The 27,986-nt window shown below is 39.7% G+C and overlaps 1 protein-coding gene across 2 annotated transcripts; it reads right to left on the bottom strand.

Moving 5' to 3' along the window:
• Window positions 1–81: 81 nt before the first annotated feature.
• Window positions 82–26,812, bottom strand: LOC103893004 (serpin B6-like). 2 transcript variants are annotated; one of them, XM_009252457.3, is made up of 8 exons: window positions 26,671–26,812; window positions 25,873–25,992; window positions 23,132–23,306; window positions 21,712–21,861; window positions 10,510–10,627; window positions 9,265–9,407; window positions 4,421–4,576; window positions 82–3,061 (listed from the first exon to the last, which is right to left on the bottom strand). In XM_009252457.3, exons 3-8 carry the CDS (start codon window positions 23,294–23,296, stop codon window positions 2,657–2,659), a joined length of 1,137 nt encoding a protein of 378 aa, XP_009250732.1. In that variant the 5' UTR covers window positions 23,297–23,306; window positions 25,873–25,992; window positions 26,671–26,812; the 3' UTR covers window positions 82–2,656. The 2 variants fall into 2 exon arrangements, with proteins under 2 accessions (XP_009250732.1, XP_024091765.1); XM_024235997.3 differs by lacking the exon at window positions 25,873–25,992 and having other exon boundaries at window positions 26,671–26,809.
• Between the last annotated feature and the right edge of the window lie 1,174 nt (window positions 26,813–27,986).

Genomic DNA, 27,986 nt, shown 5'->3' with positions numbered 1-27,986 from the left:
TTCACCTTGTTGGTGAAGGAGGGATCTCCCCCACTAAATAGTAGGAGATCACCAGACACATAGCATGAGACACTGGACAGATGAAATTGGCAGCAGTTTATTAGTCACATCTGCTCACAGGGAGGGAGGTCACCACATGCCATGCGGGGTCACAGGAGAGTTGCATTTGGGAATAGAGTGAACCAGCAGGGGTTGTGGAAGGCAGGCGTTGCAGTAACAAGAGGAAGAGGCGATTCCTGACTCCTCCAGATGTGACAGACTTGTTTGAATAATTTTCCAGGCTGGAGGGAAGTGAGCTAGGTTGAGACCCAGGTGGGGTACAGCTGACTGGCTGATAGGGGAACTTAGAAGGGCAAGAAGCCTTCCTGCTCAGTGGGTGAATAGGGTGCACATATCTGACAAGAGCAGGGGACTTCATGGCCAGGCCTCTGAGGCCCTGAGAAGCCCATAGACATCAAGGCAGCACATGGGGTTTCAGGCCTTACAAGACAGAAATAAAATATTGAGTGATAACTCTTCAAAGAGAATATGACAAACATAATTTTACAAGACCCTCTAGGAACAATATGCATATTGTTATCTCTATGTTTTATGATTTACATAGCTAAAGTCTGATTATATTATATTTCTATAACAGATAAAACCATTATCATTCATTTTCATAATTCACTATGGAAATGATTTGATTATCCTCATTCCAGGAAAGACAGAAAAAAACCACCTTCCTGCTTGGATACTTAGAGGCTACTCCATTTACACTCCCCACTCGCACCTCTTACTCCACTTGACTGGACTATCTGCAAGGTAGTGCAAAGAGGTGTGTGTTTCCCTGAGGAAGAGGGCACCACTCTGTTGCCCCTGGCTGTAGCACTCAGAGGCTCTCTCTGCAGTGGAAGAATCATATGAGCTGATTATTCCCCACCTTTCAGACTTCTTTCCAAGTCCAAGTGTTGGGCAGAGGAGGAAGAGGAATGAGAGTAGCAAACCCGACAACCTCTGATACTCCCTCTTTCCTCTCTCAGCCCACATGTAACGTGGATGTTTCCTTGTAATCTTCAGTCTCATTCTCTCCCTGAAGCTAAGTAGCTGGCTTTGGTACAAAGGGAAAAGTGGGCCAGTTAGGGAAAGAAAATATGGGTTGTGTCAGTGAAGTTCTGAGGGCTCAGGGTCTTTCTGGCTGCAAGGGGGTTGCTGGAATAAGTCTTTTTAGCTGTGCCCTAGAAAACAATATAACTCTCCCATTCAATCTAAATCATCAGTGTGTTCCCTTATCACTGATCACAGCAGTTGCATTTCAAGCCTGTAACATAAATGGCCACAGAAAGCTTAACTTCCTTTTCAAAAAATATTTCAAATATAGAAAGACATGTGATGTATACCCGTGAAGCTGTCTCAAACTACATTACTGTGAATAGAGCATATATAATCATCTCTGCCTCCTGATACCAAGTGTAAATTTTCAGAGAAAGTGGATAGTTGTACATTTGAATAGGCTTGTGACCCACTGATCCCTGTGAATGCAAACTATGTTTAAAACAGAAACACCGGGGAAATTGGACTGAATTCTCACTGGTCTCAGTTAACTGCTCTGTCACCCTCTGTGCCAGCTTCTGAAGAGCTGGAAGAGAGGTCGCTTCTGAAAATTTCTTCTTTTTCTTTCTTTCTTTCTTTCTTTCTTTCTTTCTTTCTTTCTTTCATTTTCTTTCTTTCTTTCTTTCTTTCATTTTCTTTCTTTCTTTCTTTCTTTTCTCTCTTTCTCTCTTTCCTTCCTTCCTTCCTTCCTCCCCCCTCCCTCCCTCCCTCCCTTTCTTTCTTTCTTTCTTTCTTTCTTTCTTTTCGACAGAGTCTCGCTCTGTCACCCAGGCTACAGTGCAGTGGCACAATCTTGGCTCACTACAACCTCCCCCTGCCGGGTTCAAGTGACTCTCCTGCCTTAGCTTCCCAAGTAGCTGGGACTATAGACGTGCACAACCATGCCCAGCTAATTTTTGTATTTTTAGTAGAGACGGGGTTTCACCATGTTGGCTGGGCTGGTCTCAAACTCCTGGCCTCAGGTGATCCGCCTACCTTGGCCTCTCAAAGTGCTGGTTACAGGTGTGAGCCACCATGCTGGGCCACTTCTGAGAATTTCTGAGTCCTACTCACCATACTTCCTCCCCAGTCTCCATTTCACTTTCTATTGTTTCATTAAAAATGGGCCCATTTGTCAATACTATTGAACAGAGAAGACAGAAAATAACATGTATCTTCTTGTGTTTGGGAAAACAGAAGCATAGCGCTCTGTGAGGGTGGCACCATATACAAAATGAAGAGACAGCAGATAGCTCTGATAGTTGGAATGTTTTGGTGTGGGCAGTGGGGAGAGGGTGACACCTCATTTCACGCAGAGGGGTTTGACTAAGTGGTCATCGATACCACCTACAAAGTGACCACAAAATCCTTGGAGACGATCAAGTTCAGATCCTAGAAAACATTTAACATGCAAACACACACAAGAGTTCTCAAAAAGGAATTTCAAAATTAGATTCCTAACATCTCATTTTTGACTGCTGCAATAATAAAGTCACTTTGGGTCACAGGCACACTATAAAGAGTAGAGGAAATGTAGGTCACTACGAGAAAAGAGAAGGACTATATCCAATGACTACCTATGTCCTTATGGAGAGGAAAATCGACCACAGAAGAGAATACCATTGGTTTTGCTGTGCTGGATGAAGAAAAGGAAGGGATGGTCTGCACAGAACCTGAGGGTGTAACTGGCACAACATAAAACCATTTCTTCGGTGGTAGCTGCTGCTGCTTCTGTACCTTCCTCATTGACCTCCACAAAGGACTTGTGCGTGACCTTGGACAAGTACAGATCCTTCTTAGACGACATTCCTGAGAAGTCTGCCTTGCCCTGTTCAAAGGCATCGACTATGCCCATACTGCAAAGGACATCTTCCATGTTGTAAGTTTCCTCTAGTTTAAATCTAGGAAGGAAAACTTCCATCTCTCTTTCATGCATCTTGTCAGGCTTTGTCCATTCTATGAATCTCTCATAAGAAAGTTTTTTTTCCACCTAGAAGAAGAGTGTTGGATGTTTTAGGGTCTAGATCAGTGTTACCCAATACAATTTTCTGCTATGATGTTAACGATGTATGGCCATGCTGCCAAATGTGATAGCCATGAGCCAAATATGGCTATGGAGCACTAGATGTGTGTGTAGTGTAAAGGAAGCCTTGATTTTTAAAATTGTATCTAATTTTAACTAACGTAAATGTAAATAGTTACAGGTGGCTAGTGGCTACCATATTGGAATGCACACATCTGGAAGACAGCACAATAATGCTAAACCATTCAAGTATGAATTGATTTTATATTTCTGTGCTTTGACTCTTCATTTCTAGAAACTTAGTCAAACCATTTCCCTGAGGCAGAATCTTACAGTTTGGTTACATTTGTATGAGAACGGCTGTTCTTACAAAGTTTGGTGTTGTAGCTTAACAGAAACATGTTGAGGTAGGACAACTCAGACTTGCCTTTTCTTCCATCCAAACTTTCTTCCAACGAACCCATTATCATTTTCTGTTAATTTAAATTTCCAAATCTCTCTCTCATCTGGCCCTTACTCCATCTCTGCTGCCACTGCCTTTGTTCAGGCCCTTGTCATGTCTTGCTTGAAAGGCATAGCAACATCCCTTCTGACCTATCTCTATTATCAATACTTCCAACTCATCTATTGCAGGCATAAGGATTAGTTTTCTAAAAACTCAAATTACTCTCCAGCTAAATTTTTCACTGAGTCTCTACAACCTTGCTGTTGAGTGTGGTCCATGGGCTACTAGCCTTAGCATCGCCAGGAGCTTGGTGGAAATGCAGATTCTCAGGCTCCTCCATTCCAGTCCTACTAAATCAGAATCTTCTTTCTAACAAGATCCTCAAATGATGCACGGAGTCACAGCAGCTGTTCCCCACATGACTGCTTTCTAAAGAGCAAACTTACAACTATGGGGCAAGGTTGTGGAGAAGACTACTAATATTAGTCATATTCTGTGCATCTAAACAAATGCGTTATATACACCATGTCTTTCATCCTACAACATCCCTTGTAGGGAGGTACTGCCACCATTTTCCATAGGAATAAACAGCCTGAGAGAGTACAGATTTCTAAATTGTAAAGCAGGACATTGAACTCTTACCTGGTTCAGAGTTCAGAGTTGACCCCAACCTGAGCCCGTTCTAGGATGAGTATTTTCTAAATTGTGTTCAACACTTAGAACACCACCCCACTGGATGTAATCATGAAAAGAGAAAAGGGCATGTGGCCAAATATGTCAGGGAAACACTAGTAAAAGCAAATTTTCAATGGTTTTTTTTTTCCTAAAAGGCTTGTGAGAGCCTTTGCTATGATAAAACGCATACTTTGAACACTCATTACCATTTTCAAATCAGTGTTTTCATTGGGAAGCATAATGATCATATTCAGTTCCTTTCCAACATAGGGAAGCAGTAGAATTTGGCTGGATATTTTCCTTACATAGGTCATTTTAAAGAAGGATTCCTTAAACATCATTTGCACAGGTTTTTCTTTGTTCTAGAAAGGAAACAGATGCACATTAAGTTGAAGCACAAGAGTCAAATATTGGGCATAATCAATAGAGTTGGCCACTTTCTGCCCCTACAAACGCTTTGTTTCTTTGGTCTCTAGAACCCCGTATTAGACCTTTCCTTTACTGGCTCATGGTCATTACCTCAATCTCCAAACACTGGGCTACCCAGGGCTCATCCTTACCTTGCTTTTTGTTGGTGATCTTGAAGGAGATCAGGATATGCTACTCTGAAATATACCACTTTGGTTTAAGAATATATTTTGAACTGAAGGCATTAGAGTTCCTGAAATATCCTATCTGCCTAAAACCTCCCCAGAAAACCTCAATTGTCATTATTCTCTTCCTTGGTAACAATTCTAATTTTCTTAGAGATGAAAAATCTGCACACACCCAGCCAGATATTGTCACAAGCCTATTACCTCTGCCATCGATTCTCCTCCAAAAGGATCCATTTATCTTTCCACAAAAGGCATTTGTTTTTCCCAAGTGCCCTTTACTCCCCTCCCTTTCTCCTACTAAGTTGGGTAAAAACACCACAAATTCTAATGACCTCTTCGAATTACTCATCACTGAGTTTTCCCATGTACATGTGGATGCACAAGTTAATAAATTTCTGTTCATTTTTCTCGTTAATTCTCTTTTGTCACTCTACAGGGTCCCAGCCAAAGAACTTGTGAATATAGAGGAAAAATATTTCTTTCCACCTCTATCATTTCATTTAGTCTCATGAATTTAAATATAAAACCTAAGTCTGCACCTGTGGCCTGGAGCTCACCTCAGTAGTCCAAATTCATCCATTTCACTGCCTACTCAACATCAGCATCTGAGCATATAAAACCAACCTCCAGTCTAACTTGTAACACTGGGCTCCTCACAACCCCTTCCCAATCTGCTCCATCTGTTTTCTGTCCCATCTCAGTTGAGGGGGACAACGTCATTCCAGTTGTCAGATACCCTCTTCACTCCCATCTTTCTCTCACAACACATATCTGACCCATTAGCAAATTATATCAGCCCAATTTTTACAACGTAACCAAAATCTAACCTGTGCATCCTACCTCCACTCCTATCATCCTAGTCCTGGATGGTGCAATAAATTCCTAAGTGATTGCCTTATTTCTGCCCTTATCCTCCCTATGATTATTCTCAACACAGGAGCCCAAGAGACCCCTGTTAAGACATAAGTCACATCACTCCTCAGCTGAAAACCCTCCTGACTCAGAGCGAAAGATGAAGTCTTTGAAAAAACTGGCAGATCGTGTCAGAAGCTTGTCCTCCACTTCCTCTCTGATCTCATCTCTTACTGCACTCCCTTTGCTTGTCTGCTACACTCACCGTGGTTGCTTCACAGAGCCATGGACAAACTATCTCAACTCTGCCCACTGAACTCATTCCCCTAGAACCTGTAACACATATGGCCTTACCTCTTTCTGTCCTTGTCTCAAATACCACCTCCTTCGGTAAGGGATTCCTTGAGACCCCTACCAGAAATTGTGCTGCCCCACCTCGACTTTCTATCACCTTTCTTTGTACCTGTCTCATAGCACTGCTTTTTAATATATATTTATTGTCTTTCTCCCCCAAGAACATGTAAGCTTCATGAGGAGAGGGACACTCTGCAGATTTTGAACATGGCTGGAATATTACCTAGCACAATGCATGGCACATAGTGAGCGCTCAATCACCGTTCGTTAAATAAATGAAGAAATAAACTTAAAAACAAAAATACTGAAAAAAAAGAAAAATTAACACAATTTACTAGAAGAACACCGCATCTGTTGCTAATGCATCCTCAAACAGTAAGAAAGATTTGAGGACCATGATTATGTTCTACACAATAATTCTGCTCAATTGACGAGTCTTTTGTAAGTTAATAATAGCAGCTACTGTGAATTTATTGAATACTAGAGGACTAGTCAAAAACACTTTGTAGTCCCCAGTTCTCAGATATATCACATAATTCTATATTAAATAAATGAACCCCAAAATATTTGTGTTCAGCCATTATCTTCATATTGTTGCTCACATAAACTAACGCTCAGCCATAAATATCCTCTTCTTCTTTAGTTCTGTCACTTTAGGCCAGGTTTCAGCAAACTGATTTCTGGAAACGGCCCAATAGTAGATGTTTTCAGCTTGGTGTCTGTACAGTTTCTGTTGCAACTACAGAGTGAGTATCCCTTATCTAAAAAGTATGGGGCCAGAAGCGTTTCAGATTTTGGATTTTTTTTTCAGATTTTGAAATATTTGTATTATACCTACTGGTTGAGCATCCTTAACCTGTTTTTTTGATTGTTTGTTTGTTTGTATGTTTGTTTGTTTTGACAGACTCTCACTCTGTTGCCCAGGCTGGAGTGCAGTGGCGTGATCTCAGCTCACTGAAACCTCTGCCTCCCAGATTCAAGCAATTCCCCTACCTCAGCCTCCCAAGTAGCTGGGACTACAGGTGCGCCCCACCACGCCCAGCTAGTTTTTTGTATTCTTTAGTAGAGACGGGATTTCACCATGTTAGCCAGCATGGTCTTGATCTCCTGACCTTGTGATCCACCTGCCTCGGCCTCCCAAAGTGCTGGGATTACAGGTGTGAACCACTGAGCCCGGCCTGAGCATCTTTAATCTTAAAATCTATAATCCACAATGCTTCAATGGCCATTTTCTTCGAGCATCATGTTGGTGGTCAAAAAGTTTCAGATTTCCGCTAGATGACGAGTTAGTGGGTGCAGCGCACCAGCATGGCACATGTATACATATGTAACTAACCTGCACATTGGGCACATGTACCATAAAACCTAAAGTATAATAATAAAAAAAAAAGTTTCAGATTTTTGGAGCATTTCAGATTTTGGATTTTCAAGTTAGGGACACTCAATGGTACTTAACTCTGCTGTTGTAAAATGAAAGCACCTATAGACAGCATTTTAGCATATGAACATAGCTGTGTTTCAATAAAACTTTATTTATAAAAATAAGTGATGGACTAGACCTGGCCATTGGGCATAGTTTGCCAACAGTTTTCCAACTGGTCTAGGAAAATTCCTCTCCCCACTTTCAGATCCCAAAACCTCTAGTCTTGCGATATAAAAGGATCCAATCTTGGTCATTTATAGTAACTCAGTGATTCACTAAATATGCAATTGTATAGGTAAGTTTCATTTTATTTTGTAATTAAAGAATTAAAATGAAAATTTGTATTACAAAATCTGCACCCTTTAAGAAAGTACATAGGTTGGTTCACTTAACACTATTTGCAATTTGTGTGTGTGTGTGTGTGTATGTGTGTAAAGACTAGAAAGCAAAAGAGAATTCTTCACCTCCTTATAGCATAAAATAATTCTGGCCCATGAGATAAAGAAAAAAAGCTTTCCTTCATGAGACAAATGGCAGAACCTCAGAAAGAGGAGATTTACTCTTCTCCCTCTGTCCTTGCTGCTTTCTCTTGCCTTAATGTCTGAACCAGCTTGTGACCATGAGGAAGTAAGTCACGGAAGTACTGAAGACAGAGCAGAAGAAAAGTGATTCCCTGAAACTTTCACTTACATCCCACATCAGCCTTAACCTCTGCTCACCTCCAGAATTCCTATTGTGGGAGAAGAATATCAAGAGTTTAAACCTTGCGTGTTGAGTTTTCTGTCAATTGCAGTTCAACGAAATCCTAACACACATATTGTTTTAAAAAATTTAAGGACAGAAATAGTTTTCCAGGGGAAAATGGAACAGTTCATTTCAAAAATAAAGCTAGAAAGAAAATACATTCCTTGAGAAACCAAAGACTCAATCAGGCTCAAGTGGGCACAGAAGATTTAACTGGTGATTAATAATTAACTTAATCTATTCTGTCTACTTTTGAATATATCCAGAAATCTCTAGAGTTAAATAAAAAAGAAAGAATAAACCAGATTTAGAGAAAGATAAAGGGCCTTTTGCAAATAATGTATTCCAAGTTGGAGGTAGCTAAACTCTATGTCTGTCCTGTGTATGTGTTCTTGCTCACCTGGTTTTTAGGTAAAAATTTGTGCTTTTTCATCTTTATTACCAACAGAAGACTGAACATAATTCATTGGTTCAGTACTTGTTGAGCACAAGTGTGAGTGAGCTAAGCACTGGTAAGGTAACATTCTCTGCACTCACACAGCAACAAACAAAGTGGGAAAAGGGACACCTGATTCAACCACGGCAATGCCACCATGGAGCAGTAGAGATCGCTGTGACAGCTTGGAGGAAGAGACAGCTTGGGGAGGCGCACTGTCAGAAAGGCTTTCCGGAAGGAACAGTGAAAGAAAGAAAGGAGCATATAGGTACTGTTGAGAAATGAAGATAGAGAAATATGCGAGATCCAAGAGCCTCACACATCATACCACTCATTTGAACTTTATCTCACAAGTTTTGGGAAACCAAGGGCTATAGACTCAGATTTGTGGTATAGATGTGATATAGATAGTACAAAATACAAATGAGATAGGGAGCTGGACCAGAAGCCTGGGAATATGTAACCACTGTTGATGAGACACAAAAAGGAGATGAAGGGTAGGAGAAAGGCCCCTAGGTTTGGAGGGGAGTCCTGCTGCTGGACTACCAAAGGGTCATGTCAAATCTACCAAGAGTCATGTTTTAAAGCCAATATGAAGACAGAAACTGTTCCCAAAAATCACAGTTGAAATGGAAAAATATTCACCTTGCTAATTTTAAAAGGCATTTCCCTGGTCATCTCTTTCACAAACGGACTTTCCCAGTTTCCTTTGAAGTAGATGGCATTCACGAGAATCAGTTTAGTCAATGAATCAACTGAATCTGGAGAGAGCATCTCTGTAATTTTACCTGTAAAGAAGAATTAAAGAACCATTTAGCTAAAAGTATTCCCTGATGATTTTATCAGGAGAGATATTCAGATCATGTCATCTGTTTGAGAAAGCAAGTATGCATGAAGGTAGTTCATGGTGTCCTAAAATATAACCATGTAAAGGGATGCTTATCCTCACAATGACCATAGTAACAACACTGCAACAAAAACTTGAAATAGAGCTCTTGTAATAAAAATATCACAATTTGAATAGAATGCATAAAACAAACAAGTAGATATTAATGGGAAGAGGATGACCTGATAATATATAGCAGGGAATGATTGGTGCCTGTGGTTTAAAGAAATAAATGTAAAAGACTGGCAAAAAGGTGAGTAGTTGTAGCAACTTTAAGAACAGTTTAAGAACTAAAGCCTAAAAAGGGCATGGCTGGCTGGGTGCTGTGGCTTACGCCTGCAATCCCAGCACTTTGGGAGGCCGAGATGGGTGGATCATTTGAGGTCAGGAGTTCAAGACTAGCCTGACTAACATGGTGAAACCCTGCCTCTACTAAAAATACAAAAATTAGCTGGGCATGGTGGCAGGTGACTGTAGTCTCAGCTATCCCAGCTACTCTGGAGGCTGAGACAGGAGAATTGCTTGAACTCGGGAGGTGGAGGTTGCAGTGAGCTGAGATCATGCCACTGCACTCTAGCCTGGACAACAGAGCGAGACTCTGTCTCAAAAAAAAAGAAAGAAAAGAAAAGGCATGATCAAGCATCCTGCCACATTACATAGATAAACCATAGTGCACAGACAATACCAGAGAGGGAGGCCTTTAAATTCAAATGTTAATGCTATGTGTGAATAGAAACCCTACCTAATATTAATAACAAAAATGTGTAGGTTCTTCTGGAAAAGATGTACTGCATATTGAGAGATATCACAGATAGATGATAAGAGCAGGGATAAAGCTAGAGAAAAGGTCTACACTCTGGCAATATTTCAGAAGCAAGTTTTTAAAGTTTTCATAGTTATTTAGAGAAAAAAAGCACTCCTTGTCATGTGTGACAGTTTTATAAAGAAACTGACTGTAAGACTGTTTGAAATATTATTGAAATGAAATACCAGTATGTTTTCACCTTCAGTTTTTTCAGCAATCCAGTTATTTATGTGTGTTCTGGACTTCTCTGTATCGTTCAGGAAATCAAGCTGTTTTAGCTTTGCTTGGTAGAATTTGCCACAGGAATCTGTAAAACACTAGGAAAAACTGAGCAACATAGTATCACAGCTAACGAGATGATTAACACCCACAATTTACTTCTTCATTGTGACACATCAGAAAATCAATAATTTTATTATTTACCATATATAAATTTCAAACAAGTGTGAGAAATTAACCTAAAGTCAAAATTCTTTTCAGCTATTCCTAATCTTAGCTTATAAACTAAGTAATACAGTGATCTGCATATCAAATAATTTTCATCAACTGCTGGATCTTTCAAGAGAGTGGCAGTGCATCAGTGAGATAATAAAAGGCACTGAGAAATCTCCAAGATGAGATAACAATCTTTAACATGAAAGCACCAAATAGAGAAGCATCAAGACACATAAGACAAAAACAAATAGAACTGAAAGGAGAAATAGATGAATCCACTATTATAATTGGAGACTTCAACATCCCTCTATCGGTAATGGATAGATCCAGAAAGCAGAAAATGAGTAAAAACATAGCTGAACTCAACAACAGCCATCAAATAGGTGAATATAATTGGCATTGACTACTTTATCCAACAAGAGTAGATTACACTTTCTTCCCAAGCTTACATGCAACATTCACCAAAATAGACCATATTCTGGGCCATAAAACACAACTCAGCATATTTAAAATAATAAACATCATTCGATGTCTGCTTTCAGACTACAGTGGAATTAATCTAGAAATCAGTAAGAGAAAGATGGCTGGAAAATTCAAAGGTACTTGGAGATTAAATAGTACACTTTTAAATAACACATGAATCAAAACAGAAATCTCAAAAGACACTAAAAACATTTTGAGCTAAGTGAAAGTGAAAACATACTGACAACACTAAATGCTGGTGAAAACATGGAGCAACAGGAACTCTCATTCATTGCTGGTGGGAATGCAATATTGTACAGTCACTTTGGAAAACAGTCTGGCAGTTTCTTATAAAACTAAAAATATGATTCAGCAATCATGACCCTCGGCATTTACCCAAAGGTGTTGAAAAAACCCTGCACGCAAATATTCATAGCAGCTTTATTCATAATTGCCCAAGTTGGAAACAACTAAGCTGTCGCCCACCACTCTGGTGGGGATGTTAATAATGGGAGAGGCTATGCATGCACCTTCTGCTCAGTTTTTCTGTGAACCTAAAACTGCTTTTAAAAATACTCTTTTTTTTTTTGTAAAAAAAAAAAGAAGGCTTCAAGATGCTGTGACTATAGAATCTGTCACTTCTGTAAACCATTAAATTTGTGGAGTAAGGATTAACACAGCAAGTGCTATGTCTCCATCTACATTTTAGAACAACAGAGTATGAAACTGGGTCTGTTGTTTCATAAATTATATGAATAAAATATTCCTACACCAGCAATTTCTATCAGACCTTGCTGCAATGCTAGGAAAGTTGTAAACTCCAATGTCCAGATTGGTGCCACATAAAGCTATTGAATGCTAAAAATATGGCTAGTGGGACTGAGGAGGTAAACATTTAGTTTAATTTAGTTTAATTAATTGCTTTGAAATGTTCATAACCACATGTGGACAGTGGCTGTGATTCTGGATGTTTTAGAATATGATCTACTTTACAAAAAAAGTCCAGCACTTTGGGAGGCTGAGGCGGGCAGATCGCCTGAGGTCAGGAGTTCAAGACCAGCCTGACCAACATGGAGAAACCCCGTCTCTACTAAAAATACAAAATTAGCCAGGCATGGTGGTGCATGCCTGTAATCCCAGCTACTGGGGATGTTGAGGCAGGAGAATCGCTTGAACCCGGGAGACGGAGGTTGCGGTGAGCCGAGATCACACCATTGCACTCCAGTCTGGGCAACAAGAGCCCAGGCTCAAAGAAAAAAAAATTTAATTTATTCTATGGAATTATAGGATATTCATGAAAACCTACATTATGCCATATAAAAGCAGAATCTGTGGAGGAAAGTAAATGGATTGAAATAATTAATTTGTTCTTCATGCACTATGGAATTGTTTCCTAATCTTTCCCTCCTACTGCTCACTGGTAAATATTTAATCCCCCTTTTCAGGTTTTGGTTTTTATTTCAAAATTTTATACTTCCATTTCAGTACAGCATTGGAGAGGAAATATAACAGTAGTTATGAACCCAGGTTCTGCAACTTATTAGCTGTGGGATCTTCAAAAAGTTGCTTAGTCTTTTTATGCCTCCATGTTCTCTCCTGTAGAACAGGAATGCAGTAATAGCCACACCTCACAAGATAACTGTGAATACCTGATGAATTATTTTCACTTTATCATGTAACATTTTTGAATTTTCAGTATGCTTCATGCATTGCATAACTAATCTATATACATCATCTTATTTAATCCTCCCATAATTCAGGTTTTGCCAATTTTGCTGGCTCTGCCTGTTTCTCAATGGTTTGGAAATTGGTTAAATTTCTCAATCTAAGAAAACAGTCTGAAAGAAAACTGATGAATCACATATTAATGACTTGTTGCAGCTGTAGGTGATCTTTTCAACTTTTAAGCATTTTAAAATAATTGTCAGCTAAATTCACTTACTATTTTAGAAGCCATGAAGAATAAAACTAAAAGAACATCTGATTATCTACTGCTATTGGTTTTGGATTTTGGAAATAAGAATAAATAAATAAATAAGAAATTAATGATAGTTGACAAGTATTTCTCATTTCTTTATTTTGTATTACAATATCAAAATAACATCTTAAACATCAATTTTTTTAAAAAATCCACCAAAAGTATATATTTATATGTTGGAGTTTTGTTTTTCTTTATACAGAAGGCTAATAAAAGGTGGTAATAACCTAAATAGTAGCTAAGACTATAAAAATAAGTGAAATACATCATAAAATCGCACTATAATGTGCAACTCTTATAAATATTCAACTTTATGCTTCAAACTTTTCTTGTATGCCAGCTGGTTTTGAAACAATTAATTTCGATTTTAAAACAAGTTTAAAAAATAATGAAAAAAATCATATAATACAGTAACAGTGATATCCCAAACATAAAGAATTCTTGTAAATCAATAAGAAAAAAACATCCAGCCCATGGAAAATGTGCAAAGAAAATATAAATAGGTGATTCACAGAAAAGTTAGAAATGTTCAGTTCACATAGAAAAGCTCTTCAGCAATGAGAACACATGGACACAGGAAGGGGAACAATACACCCCAGGGTCAGTCGGGGTTTGGGAGGTGAGGGGAGGGAGAGCATTAGGACAGATAGCTAATGCATGTGGAGCTTAAAACCTAGATGATGGGTTGATAGGTGCAGCAAACCACCATGGCACAAGTATACTTATGTAACAAAACCTACACATTCTGCACTTGTATCCTGCGAATGTAAAGTATAAATTTTTAAAAATGCACTTAAATTTCACATTCTGCTCTGTAATATAAACAGCTGATTAAACAGTTTGATTAGAAAAAAAACAAAAGCTGTTCAATTCCATTAATAATCAAAATGGTGTTTTTGGTGCTTTTCTTGCTTTATGGATATTAGCCCTTGTCTATCATATATGTTGTAATCATTTTATCTCAGGCTATCTTTTTTTTTAACTTTTATTTTAGATTCAGGAATACATGTGCAGGTTTATTATATAGGTAAATTGCATGTTGTGGGGGATAGGTGTACAGATTACTTTGTCACCCACCACTAATAAGCATAGTACCTGTTAGTACAGTACCTGTTAAGTAGTTTTTGGATCCTCATCCTCTTCCACCCTCCACCTTCAAGTTGGCCCCAGTATCTGTTGTTTTTTTCTTTGTGTCCATGTGTACTCAAAGTTTAGCTCCCACTTATAAGTGAGCAAATGCAGTATTTGGTTTTCTGTTGCAGGGTTAGTTTGCTTAGGATAATGGATATCCAGCTCCAACAATGTTGCTGCAAAGGATATGATCTCATTCATTTTTATGGCTTCATTGTATTCCATTGTATATATGTAGCACATTTTTAAAAATCCAGTCTACCACTGATGGACATTTAGGTCGATGCTATGTCTTTGCTATTGTGAGTACTGCTGCAATGAACATATGTGTGCATGTGTCTTTATGGTAGAAGAATTTATATTCCTTTGGGTACATACCCAATAGTAGGATTGCTGGGTCAAATGGAAATTCTGTTTCAAGTTCTTTGAGAAATCACCAAATTGCTTTCCACAATGGCCGAACTAATTTACATTCCCACCAACTATTTACTTTTCTCTGCAGCCTTGCCAGCATCTACTATTTTTTTTGACTTTTTAACAATGGCCATTCTGACTACTGTGTAACGGTATCTTATTTTGGTTTTGATTGGCATTTATCTAATGATTAGTGATGTTGAGCATTTTTTCATGTTTGTTGGCAACGTATATGTCTTCTTTTGAAAAGTGTCTGTTCATGTCCTTTCCCTACTTTTTAATGGAGTTATTTGTTTTTTGCATGTAAAACAAAATTCTTTATAGATTCTGGATATTAGACCTTTATTGAATGTATGGTTTGCAAATATTTTCTCCCATTCTGTAGGTTGTCTGCTTATTGTCTTGATAGTTTTTTTGCTGTGCAGAAGATCATAAGTGTAAATGGGTCCTATGTGTCGATTTTTGTTTTTGTTGCAGTTGCTTTTGGTGTTGTTATTGGGAAATATTTGCTAGTTCCTATGTCCAGGATGGTATTTCCTAGATTATCTTCCAGAGATTTTATAGTTTTAGGTTTTACATTTAAGTCTTTAACCTCTTTTTGAGTAGATTTTTGTATATGGTGTAAGGAAGAAGTCCAGTTTCAATATTCTGCATATGGCTAGCCAGTTATCCCACAAACATTTGTTGAATAGGAGGCCTTTCTCCATGGTTTGTTTTTGTCACATATCAGATAGTTGTAGGTGTGTAGCATTATTTCTGGGCTCTGAATCCTGTTCCATTGGTCGTCGTGTCAGTTCTTTTAACAGTACCATGCTGTTCTGGTTACTGTAACCTTGAAGTATAGTTTGAAGGCAGGTATGTGATGCCTTCAGCTTTGTTCTTTTTGCTCAGGATTGCCTTGACTATGTGGACTCTTTTTTTGGTTTCATGTAAGTTTTAAAATAATTTTATTCTAATTCTGTGAAGAATGTCATTGTAGTTTTATACAAATAGCATTGAATCTATAAATTGCTTTGGGTGGTATGGACACTTAAACAATATTGATTCTTCCTATTTATGAGCATGGAGTATTTTTCCATTTGTTTGTGTCATCTCTGATTCTTTGAGCACTGTTTTGTAATTTTTATTGTAGAGGTCTTTCACCTCCTTGGTTAGCTGTATTCCTCGGTATTCTGTTCTTTTTTTTTTTTTTTTTGCTACTGACAATGGCATTATGTTCTTTATTTTACTCTCAGCTTGGATGTTGTTGGTATATAGAAATGGTACTGACATTTTTACGTTGATTTTGTATCCTGAAACTTTGCTGAAGTTGTTTATCAGATCAAGGAGCTTTTGGGCAGAACTATGGGGTTTGCTAGGTATAAAATAATGTCATATGCAAAAGAGGATAGTTTGACTTCCTCCCTTCCTATTTAGATGCATTTCTTTTTTTTCTCTTCCCTAATTCCTTAGGCCAGGACTTCCACTTTTATAGGAGTAGTGAGAGAGGACATTCTTGTTTTTTTCCAGTTTTCAAGGAGAATGTTTTCTTCTTTTGCCCATTCAGTATGATGTTGGCTGTGGGTTTTTCATAGATGGCTCTTATTATTTTGAGGTATATTCCTTTAATGTCTAGTTTGTTGAGGGTTTTTAACATGAAACGATGTTGAATTTTATAGAAAGTCTTTTCTGCATCTATTGAGATGATCATGTAATTTTTTTGTGTTCTGTTTATGTAGTGAATCACATTTGTTGATTTGTGTATGTTAGGTGAATCTTGCATCTAAGGGGATAAAGCCTACTTGATAATTTTGGATTAGCTTTTTGACGTGCTGCTGGATTTGGTTTGCTAGTATTTTGTTGAGTATTTTTGCATCTATGTTTATCAAGGATATTGGCCTGATATTTTCTTCTTTCTTTCTTTTTGTTTCTTTTTGTTTTTTGATTTTTTTTCTTTTTTCTGTCTCTGACAGGTTTTGGTATCACAATGATGCTGGCCTCATAGAATGAGTTGGGGAGGAGTCCCTTCTCGTCAGGTTTTTTTTTTTTTTTTGTATAGTTTCAGTAGAAATGGTACTAGCTCTTCCTTAGACATCTGGTAGAATTCAGTTGTCAATCCATCTGGTCCTGGGCTTTTTCTGGTTGGTGAGCTTTTTATTACTGATTCAATTTCAAAACCTGCTATTGGTCTGTTCAATTAAGATTAGATTCAATCTTTTCCTAATTCAATCTTGGGACATTGCATGTTTGCCAGAATTGATTTATTTCTTCTAGGTTTTCTATCTTGTGTGTATAGAAGTCTTCATAATAGTCTCCGAGTGCTTTCTGTGTTTCTGCAGGGTCAGTGGTCCTGCCCGTTTGTCATTTCTGATTGTGTTTATTTGGATCATCTCTCTTTTTTCCTTTATTTGTATAGCTAGTGGTCTATCTACATGATTAATTTGAAAGAATTTTTATGTATTCCATTTGCTTCGTAGATTTTTTTTCTCTATCCCTTTACTTTGAGCCTTTGTGTGTCTTTGCATGTGAGACTCATCTCTTGAAGATAGCATACTGTTGGGTTGTGCATCTTTATTAAATGTACTACCCTGTGCCTTTTATTTGGGGCATTTAGACCATTTACATTTGAGGTTAGTATTGATATGTGCAGATTTGATCTTGTCATCATATTGTTAGCTGATTATTATGCAGACTTTGTTGTGTGGCTGCTTTATGGTGTCACTGATCTATGTATTAACATGTATTTGTGTAGTAGCTGGTATTGATCTTTCCTTTCCATATTTAGTACTCCCTTCAGGACCTCTTGCAAGGTAGGTCTGGTGGTAATGAATTCTTTTAGCACTTGCTTGTCTGAAAAGGATTTTATTTCTCCTTTGCTTATGAAGTTTAGATTGGCTGGATATGAAATTCTTGGTTCAAAATTATTTTCTTTAAGAGTGCTAAATGTTGGCCCCCCAATCTCTTCTGGCTTGCAATGTTTCTGCTAACAGGTTTGCTGTTAGCCTGATAAGATTCCCTTTGTAGTTGACCTGCCCCTTCTTGTTTTTTCTTTTTCATTTCAATTTTGGAGAATCTTATGACTATGTGTCTTGAGGATGGTCTTCCTGTGTAGTATTTCGCAGGGGTTCTCTGCATTTTCTAAATTTGAATGCTGTCCTCTCTAGCATTTGGGGAAATTTTCATGAATGATATCCTGAAATATGTTTGCCAAGTTGCTTGGTTTCTCTCTCTCTTTCAGAGAAGTCAGTGAGTCATAGATTTGGTTTCTTTACATAATCCTATATTTCTTGAAAGTTTTGTTCATTCTTCTTTATATTTTTCTTTATTTTTGTATGAGTGAGTTATTTTGGAAAGCCAGTCTTCAAGCTCCAAGATTATTTTCTCACTTGGTCAATTCTGCTGTTAACATTGCAATTTCACTGTGAAATTCTTGTAGAGTGTTTTTCAACTCTATCAATTCAATTTGTTTCTTTCTTGTAATGGTCACTTTGTCTATGAGCTCCTGTATTGTTTTATTGTAATCATTAGGTCTCTTGGACTGGGTTTTGACTGTCTCCTGTGTGTTGATGATCTTTGTTCCTATCCACATTCTGAATTATGTATCTGAGGTTTCAGCTGTTTCAGCCTGGCTAAGAACCATTGTTGAGGAACTAGTGTGACTGTTTAGAGATAAGAAGACATGCTGTCTTTTTGAGTTACCAGAGTTCTTCTGCTGGGTCTTTCTCATTTGTGTGGGCTAAAGCTCCTTCAGTCTTTGAGGTTGCTGTGCTTTGGATGGATTAGTTTGCTGTTTTCTTCTTTGATGAACTTGGAGGTTTGATTACGGCATAAGATGGTTTTGGTTGATGGACCTTGATTCTAATCTACTCCTGGGTCTTGGGGGTGCTCCTTCTGATTACTTTCTCCATGCTTGCATTTCTTTTGTTGGGTGTTCTGGTCCATAGGGCTCTCTCAGTCAGGGCCCACAGTTGGCAGACAAGCTGTATCCTTCCCAGGTCAGTCCTAATCTGCTGTTCCTGTGCGTCCTGGGGAAACATAGAGTTACACCTTCCAGCAGAGTTCAAGTGGAAGTGGAACTACTGGGCTAGAAGCTCTAGTGAGTGTGGCCCATCTGCCTATGACAGGCAGGAGTGGGTGGAGTTGCCTACCCTGCCATTCAGGTGTTTCCAGGGTGACAGGGGTCTGTGTCTCTCAACAAACTTAGGAAGAAGCAGGACTGTTGGGCTGGAAGCTATAGCAAGTGTGGCTTGCCTGGCTACCAACCACAGAGGTGGGTGGAAATGACTGCTCTGCCTTCTGGGTGCTTCCTGGGATGACAGAAAGCTGCCCCTGCAAGATGAGTTCCCACAGAAGCAAGACCACTGGACTGGAAGCTTTAGTAGGTATTACCCTCCTGGCTACCAGTGGTGGGGTGGGTGGAGTCACATACTGTGCCCACCATGTGCTTGCAGGGGCAACAGAAAAGCTGCACCCACTGGCTGAGTTCACACAGAAGCAGCAGCACTGGGCCAGAAGCTCTAGCAGGTGTTGCCAGTCTGGCTACCAATGGCTAGGGTAGGCAGGTCACATGCCCTGCCGTCCAGGTTATTCCTGGAACAACAGAAGACTGTGACCTCCAGCTGAGTTCATACAGAAGGGTGACCACTGGGCTGGAAGCTATAGCCAGCATTTCCCACCTGGATACCAGTTGCAGGGGTGGGTGGGGTTGCATGCTCTGACACCTGGGTGTTTCCTGGGACGATAGGAACCTGTGCCCAATAGCTGAGTTCACACAGAAATTGGGCTGGCTGTTGGGCCAGAAGCTCTAGCAGGTATTGTCCACCTGGTTACTTGTGGTGGGGGCAGTTGGGGTCACACAGCATGCCATCCAGGTGTTTCTGGGGACAAGATAAAACTGCACCCTCCAGCTGAGTTCACACGGAATTGGGACCGCTGGGCCAGAAGCTCTACCAAGCATTGCCTTCCTGGCTATAAATGGTGAGGGTGGGTGGGGTCATGCACCCTGCCATCTGAGTGTTTCCTGGGAAAACATGAGGCTGTGCTCTCCAGGTCAGTTCACACAAAAGCAGGACACTGGGCAGAAGGTGGCACCAAGCCCTGTCTGGTAAGAAGGGGCGGAGCAAACTTACTGCTCCCAGGCACTGCAACTGTGGCTTCTATTGGGGATATGACACCAGTGATGGTCTGCTTCGGGGCCCAAGGCTTGTAGCGGTCTTCTTGGATTCGAGAGTTGCCCCCACAATACATCCAGGTGGCTCTCTGCCTCAGTCTAGAAGTGCAGTGGTGGGGTGTTAGGGGTCAGGGGGATCCTCCCATTCTCAATCATGCACAGGTCCTGGTGGACAGCATGAATTCCCCTGGGGGCTCTCACTCACTCACCCTTTCCTGTGTTGGACCGAATCTCCTGGCTCCATGCAGAGCTCAGACAGGCTGGTTCCTGGATTCCTTCCTGTCTGCTCTCTGTGCTCCCCTCCTACCTTGATGGAACCCAATGTAATTTCTCAGATGATTGATCGGTGTGCAGTGTCAGTGTTCATTAGTCCTTCTATTTCTTCTCATGTGTACAGAGGTACACATGAGCTGCTTCTAGTCCTATATATTGGTTGGCCCCGCCCTTCCATAAGTTCATAGGTTTATAATATGCAGTGCTGTTGATAGTAGGTGGAAATGAGCACTTTACACATATCCTTTGGGGAATGTAAGTGGCTACAATACTGGTAACAGCAATTTGGCAATATTTATTAAAGCTTCAGTTTCATTCCCTTCCTCCCTTCTGCACATCAGTTTTAGACAGTAACTAAGGCACATGAGCACAAAATCTTGTACAAGGATATTATTGTTTGTAATGGTCCAGATTAAATACAACCTAAATGCTCATCAATAAGGGAAAGGTTTACTACATCACGGTACAGTCATACTTAGGAATACCAGAAAATGGGTAAAAAGAGTGACATAGATACGCATATGCTGAGATGAAAAGAATTTAAGACATATTGTTTAGTAAAAGGAAACAAAGTATAAAACAATATGTATAATATAATAACAATGTAGGGAGGAACCTCACAAAGCACAATTTCTGTATGTGAAGCAGGACAGACTTCAAATTTATAAAAGCTCAGACATTGAGAAGAGGAGTATTGGAGTTAGAGGTTAATGAGGGTTCTTGATTTATATGCATTACTTGCATTTTTGTATAAGAAGAAATTACTTGAGTACCTTTGTTTTTGTTTGTTTGTTTGTTTGAGACGGAGTCTTGCTCTGTTACCCAGGCTGGAGTGCAGTGGCGCAATCTTGGCCCACTGCAACCTCCACTCGCTGGTTCAAGCAATTCTTTTGCCTCAGCCTCCTGAGTAGCTGGGATTACAGATGCCCGCCACCACACCTGGCTAATTTTTGTATTTTTAGTAGAGACGGGGTTTCACCATCTTGGCCAGGCTGGTCTTGAACTCCCGACTTCGTGATCCACCCGCCTTGGCCTCCCAAAATGCTGGGATTACAGGCGTGAGCCACCATGCCCAGCCAAGTACCTTTGTTTTTTAAAAATAAAAAAGTCATTAAAGACTTGTCAACGAATAGAGCCAAGGTATTTAGCTAAAATATATTTTAAAAGATTTGCAGTGTCTAAAAATCCAATCAAAATATTTAAATGCATAAAAAGGAAAGTGTCATGATACACAAAAATTAACAACATCTGCAAAGCAATTACTAGAAATACTCATTTTGATCATTTCTTTGTTTTGGCTGATTCATCTCCAATTGTGCTATGCTCTGTGTCAGTTCTTTTATAAAGATCAAGTCATTTAAGCTTCATGAAAGTCTTGTCAGTATTTGCTATAAGACTTATTTTACGGACAATAAAACAATCAGAGGAGCCGTGTGAGGTTAGGGAATGAAGTTGTGAATTCAGCCCCACCTGCATGAATTCATAGCCCACATTCTTTCTACTACTGTCCATCACATTGCTATCTTTATTTTCTTGATAAAACACAAAGTACAACTTACTGTGTGGAAGTCATAAGACTTTTCTCCAAAGAGCCTGTTAGCAGTTCTAAGCAAGTACTGAGTGCCAGTTCTGTTAATTTCAGCAAGAAGTGACTGAAAACCTTGGTGAATATCTTCATCTTCACCACCAATTTTACTAAAAAAGAGTACCTGAAATTTAAAAAAAGATAATAAAATACACATTTTCAGTATTCCCTGACTTCAAAAATAGGTGCAATGCTAAATTCAACATTAAGAGATTTACAGATCCTTGCTGCAGCATAAAAGATGATTAATCTAATTTATATGGTTTGGCTATGACTCCACCCAAAATCTCATCTTGAATTGTAATCCCCATAATCCTCACATGTCAAGGGCGAGACCAGGTGGAGGTAATTGGATCATGGGGGCAGTTTCCTCCATGCTGTTCTCATGATAGTGAGTGAGTCTCTCAAGAGCTGATGGTTTTATAAGTGTCTGGCATTTCCCCTGCTTGCACTCACTCCATCCTGCTACCCTGTGAAGAAGGTGCCTCCTTCCCCTTTGCCTTCTGCCATGAGTTTAGGTTTCCTGAGGCCTCCCCAGCAATGTGGAATTGTGAGTTAATTAAAACTCTTTCCTTTATAAATTACCCAGTCTCAGGTATTTCTTCATAGCAGTGTGAGAATGCACTATTACACTAATTAAAGATAGAAAGTGTGTTGAAATCCACCCAGTCTAACTACCTAAAGCTCTTCTTAAGTTTCCCTATAATCACTTCCTATGGACAACCAAAGTTATCTAAATATTGGAAAGATTGGATATGACTTTTGCAAACCCTAACAAAATGATTCAGGTTACTTACGCTCATTGTTTGTGGTACTTTGTCTAAAAACACAGCTGCCAATCATGTGTTCTGTCTCTGCCTATACATGGTGCTCCTGACACCAAAAGATGGAGTCTCTCTCCTTTGTTAGGATCTGGGATGGCCCTGTGACTTACTTTTAACAAGAGAATGCAGATGTAGCTCTGTTCTAAGCCTAGACCTTAAAAAGCCTGGCAGCTTCCACTTTGACTCTCTTATAACCCAGCTGCTATGATATAAGAAAGCATAAGCTTCCCTGAGGAAACGCCATGTGGAAGGGCCCTGGAGGAATGAAGACTTGCTTGTAGGGTACTCAGGCCCCAGCCACCAAGCAGCACCAAGGCACAGATATGTGAGACCTTCTTGAACCTTCTAGCCCAGCTGCCTGTGGAAGCACCCACAAGAGTGACCCCAGGTCACCAAGGATGGTGAGGCAGTGGTAACATGCTCCATCCTGCCAACTCTCCATCCACACCCCTGTGACACTAGTAGAGTTAACTGTTAAAAGAAGAATCTCTTCGAGATTTGAAGCATGAAAGACCAGCACTACTGATAAATTAGTAGCATTTATTTTTGTCTTGAAGTGGCTTTAGGTACCTGAGACATCTGGGCTGCAGTGTTTCCCTTCGCCCCCATGAAGACCATGGCCAAAGCAGATGACATGCTCATGGGTGAAAAAAATATGTTGTTCGAGTTGTTTTCCCCTAGCTTTTTCAAAAGGTTTAATGCAAAGGTGCCATTTGCTTCTGATAGAGCATCCATGACGGTGAGCCTGAAACAATGGATTTAAAAACAATATTACATCAATATAGGCTTACTATGTATTGCATTTTCACTTTATTTATTAATAGCTTTAGTGGATACTTTTCCTCAGTGAACAAATAGGTACACACACAAAAACTAAACTGGGGCTTTTGATGCGCAATTTCATTTTATCTGTACAACCTGATGGGGTAGGTGCAGTGAATATTTGCATTTTACAAGCAAATAAATGGAGTCTTCGCTGTATCAATATCTTGCCTCTGCCTCTGAGGATACCCAGCTACAAACAGCAAAGCAAGGATTAGTAACCAGGTCTGTGGTTGCTGAGGAACCCTGTAGATCTAGGTTTCCTCTTAATCACCATGGTACAAGGTCTTTTTTTTTTTTAAAAAAAAAAAAAAAGAAAGAAAAAAAAGAGAGAGAAGAAGAAGCAGAGAACAAGTTAAAGCTATCTTTTTAAAACATGAAATTCATAAGTACAAAAACTATTAATTTCCAGTACTGGTAAAATAGGTATTCCTTCCTGTACTCTACAACTGATTATGTAAACATTTTCAGAGTGTAATTTAGAATTATATTTAAAAAAGGAAGGAAGGAAGAGAGGGAAGGAGGAAGAGTAGAAAAAAGAAAATGCCAAGGAAATATTTATACATTCAGAATAAAAAAATTCATTTCAAAGAATTTCACTGAAAGTAAAACTCACATGTACTGATAAGAAATGTTATGCAGAAAGATGACTAGTGAAGCACTTCATATGCTAGAGAGATAATCTTTAAATTGCCAACAATAGAGAACCAGTTAGATTCTGTGACATCTGTGATTGAATATAAATGAAGATTAAGTGTAAATTAGAAATAAAGTTACATATAAGTATAATTCACAAATAGGCTGGAAAAAAATACTGAATATCGAATACTTCTGGGCAATGGGTAATTTTGATGTTAGTTATGTTCTACTGTATTTTTGCATTTTCTGCAATGTGCGTATATTCTTTTTAGTGTGATTTAGTCAGTTTTGCTCTTTATGAAATTAATGAACTGGCACTTAGTTGTAAAGTCAAATAATTCTAGGAGAGACATTATACAAATCAACAGGCACCTTCCCCTTCCTCCCAATTTCCTAGAAGCAGTCAATCACAAGTCAGCTTGCTCTTTCTCCTGGCATTTACTTCCATGTTTAGCTATAATACGTGCATACTACTGTTTTTGACCTAACACTTTTTGACATTATTGCCTTCCTAATTTGTGGAATTACATCTGTTACTTCAGTCACTGCACTTCACCTCCTCTATCCAAGTGTTTGCTTTATTGCAATTAAATAGTATTCATAGCTAAGCCAAGTAGTTAAAAATTAATCCATTCCTCTTCTCACGTAACTCTGTTTTTCCTTTTGTTAATATTTCTTCCACCCTACCTTCTTTGGCTTTCTTGTATATATAGCAAATTTGCCCCCAAGTGTTCCACCAATTAGTCAAACCTTTTCAGTAATTTCTTCATATGCTCAACCACATGAATAATCTCAGTCCCTTTGCTCATCTCCCACAGTCTTTCACCCTGCTGGTGAGTGCAGGTTTCTTTAATCTGTAAGAGTTTCATTCCCAAAGCAGAATTTTCATAAGCAGAGAACAACTTTCCCTACTATTATACTTTAGTTAGTGGCCAACTTATTGTTTATCAATTTGGTAAACATAAACTTTTTCTTTAAACTTTAAAGCACACTACTAACACAGCAAATGAATTATTTTTAAACATTTGAGCATTGATTACAAATCTTTGTAATCAATGCTCAAATGTTTAAAAATAAAATAAAAGCTTTTCTAGGGCCATACCAGTGACAAAACTGAGATAGATATTCCATTTTGGTTTCTAAATATGTTATGATGTAAATTACATTGGTATTTAAATACGTTAAATACCTTTCTTTTCTAAACATTCTCGCATTCAGAGGCTATCTGCTGGGCTGCAATTGTACTACCATTCTCTTCCATAATTGCAGTGTGTTGCATCCGTTGCTATTGATCATTCACATTGCTGACTCTATTCCTTTCTAAACTCACTTCCCTTTAGTGTGCAGCATCCCTGTCTCATCTAAAACAGCCCTTTGCCAATGTCGTTTGTTTTGAACCCCAGTGCCTTTTCTGCTGCGTGGTTTATTCCCTTGTTTGCATAGAACAATAGTTTTCTAAGACAGAATACATAAATTTTGATTTATTGCATATCTGAAACTATTTTTCTTCTACTGTTAGATACTATTGATCATTTGGCTGGTACCAAATACGAATGTTACTTATCACATCAGTCTTATAAATCAAATCACAACAGGGAGGAGACAGCTCTGGGTCAGATTCCTGTCATCAGACACAATTAGACCCCAGAAGCAAGAGGACCCACACCTGACCCAGTTTCCCCCTGGCATCTGAGTATGCCTGACAGCATCTGAATATTAATTTTCTGTAAGTTCTGTTTTCCAAACTTAGTTTTAAAGGGAAGTGGGAAGAGAAAAGGAAGTAACTTACGTGGCAATATGATCTAATACAACAAAATTAATATATGATTAAAAGGCTCCCACCATCTTACCTTAAGGACAATGAATTGTATCCTGTCGGTGAATTTAATAAAAACAAGATCTGGAATGTCCCTCACGATGATCTTTGCAGGCCTGCACACTCTCAAAAGTGCTGTGGCGTTGGCCAAACTCTGGAAGCCAGAGAGGGCTGTGAAACCCATGCGCTCATTCTTGGAAAAGGCGCTGGGGTAGGCTCAGGGTCCAGGCTGCCTTTGGGACCCACCCCTAGTTCTCTCTCGAGGGTCTTCGGCACCCTTAGAAATTCCCAACGCACTGCTCTCTGCGGCGTCACCTATGGCCAAAGGGCCCTGAGCTACGGCACCGAACATTCTGCGACGACCCCATCCCACAGGTGACCCATCTCCCGGACTCTACAGGTGCGCGTTCCCAGGGTCCTGGGGTCCTGGGGTCCTAGGTTCCTAGTGTTCTGAGGCGTCACAGCCCCCTCCCACCCCCAAAGAGTACTTCACCAGAGAGGATCGCGGGGCGTCATTGTCCGCACCCCCGCTTCCCAGCTCCTGCGTGCTGAGCTGAGCTGAGGCTGGAGGTTCATCCCCCAGCTCCACGCGATCTCCCCCGACACCCGCCCTGACCACACCAGGACCCACAGGGGTCGCAGCCAGGCGCAGCCACGCCCCTGCTCTCGGGGAGGCCCCGGCCCGAGACCAAGTGAAAGAGGGGAGACCCCGAGAAGGCGCTCAGGGAACTTTGCCAGGTTCCGCTTTCCCGGGCTCCTACCGTTTCCCGGGCGCGGGAGCGGATAACCCGATGCCTGCTTGTGGGAGCCGCTCCCAAAGCTAGACACGTACCCCAGTTGTGGGCACCGTTGCCCAGGATCGAGGAGAGGCCGGTCGGAGTGACGGGAATAGAGGTGTCTGGGCGGCGCGGAGTGTCAGATCCTAGTGAGTGGGGAGGCGGGCGGAGTCGGGACCCGACCAGGCGCCACCCAGTGGGCGCGTGGGCAGGAGGACGGGGCGGGTCCCGCAGGCCGAGGGGATTTCCTGGTGTGCAGGAAGCGGCCACTGTCTGCAGAAAAAAAGCCCCTACTCTCTGGGAGTTTTCAATCAAGAAGTGATAATCCACCCCGCACCCCACCCCAAGTTAAGGTGTCTTTGTAGTGAACTGTGAATCATAATTTCAGGGACCAGAAGAATGCCAATTCCTGGTACATAGATAGATGTAAGGTGCACATTGCAGAACAGAAATTTAAAATGAACCATCTATGTAGGGGTCTGGTGATAAGAATTTGATAAGAATTAGACTTTGGGGCATTGACAAATTATAGAAATGAGTGTGAAACCTTATTTCCCATTTTGGAGCACTCATGGGGAACAGAAAGGTTTCAGGTGACTGGGGGTGGGGAGAGGGCTGGCCAGATTTTTATTATTTATTTATTATTTATTTTTATTAATAGATAATAGCTGACATAGTTTTAGGGTACATAAGTTAATACATTCGTATAATTTGTAAATATGAAATCAGTGTTTTTGAGGCTTCCAATACCTTCAGTATTTGCCTTTTCCTTATGCAGAAACATTCAATTACTCTCTTCTAGTTATCTTGAAATATACAATAGATATATTACAAATACATATATGTAATATATGTGTATATGTAATATATAATAAATATACAAAATACAATATTTTGAAATTGTAAACTATTTTCACTCTACTGATCGGTTAGACACTAGGTCTTAGCTTCTATGAAACTGTATATTTGTACCCATTAATCAATCTCTCTTCAACACTCCCTTCCCTCTACCCTTCCTCACCTCTGGAAAGCTTCAGTCTACTTCGTATCTTCATGAGATCCACTTTTTTAGCTCCCACCTATAAGTGCGAACATGCAGTATTTGTCTTTCTGTACTTGGGTTATTACACTTAACCTTATGACCTCTAGTTCCATCTATGTTGTTGCAAATGACAGAATTTCATTTCATTATTTTCTATGCTGAATAATATTCCATTGTGTATATATATCACATTTTCTTTATCCATCCATCCATTGATGGGCGCTTAGGTTGGTTCCGTATTTTCTCTATTGTGAATAGTGCTGCAATAAACATGGGAGCATGGGAGTGCAGATATTCCTCAATACAGTGATATCCTTTCTTTTGGATCTA

The sequence above is a fragment of the Pongo abelii genome, chromosome 17 (genome assembly GCF_028885655.2).
Source record: "Pongo abelii isolate AG06213 chromosome 17, NHGRI_mPonAbe1-v2.0_pri, whole genome shotgun sequence".
NCBI classification, from domain to species: domain Eukaryota; kingdom Metazoa; phylum Chordata; class Mammalia; order Primates; family Hominidae; genus Pongo; species Pongo abelii.
The sequence above is the reverse complement of the archived record's forward strand: the minus strand, read 5'-3'. Positions and strand labels throughout refer to the sequence as shown.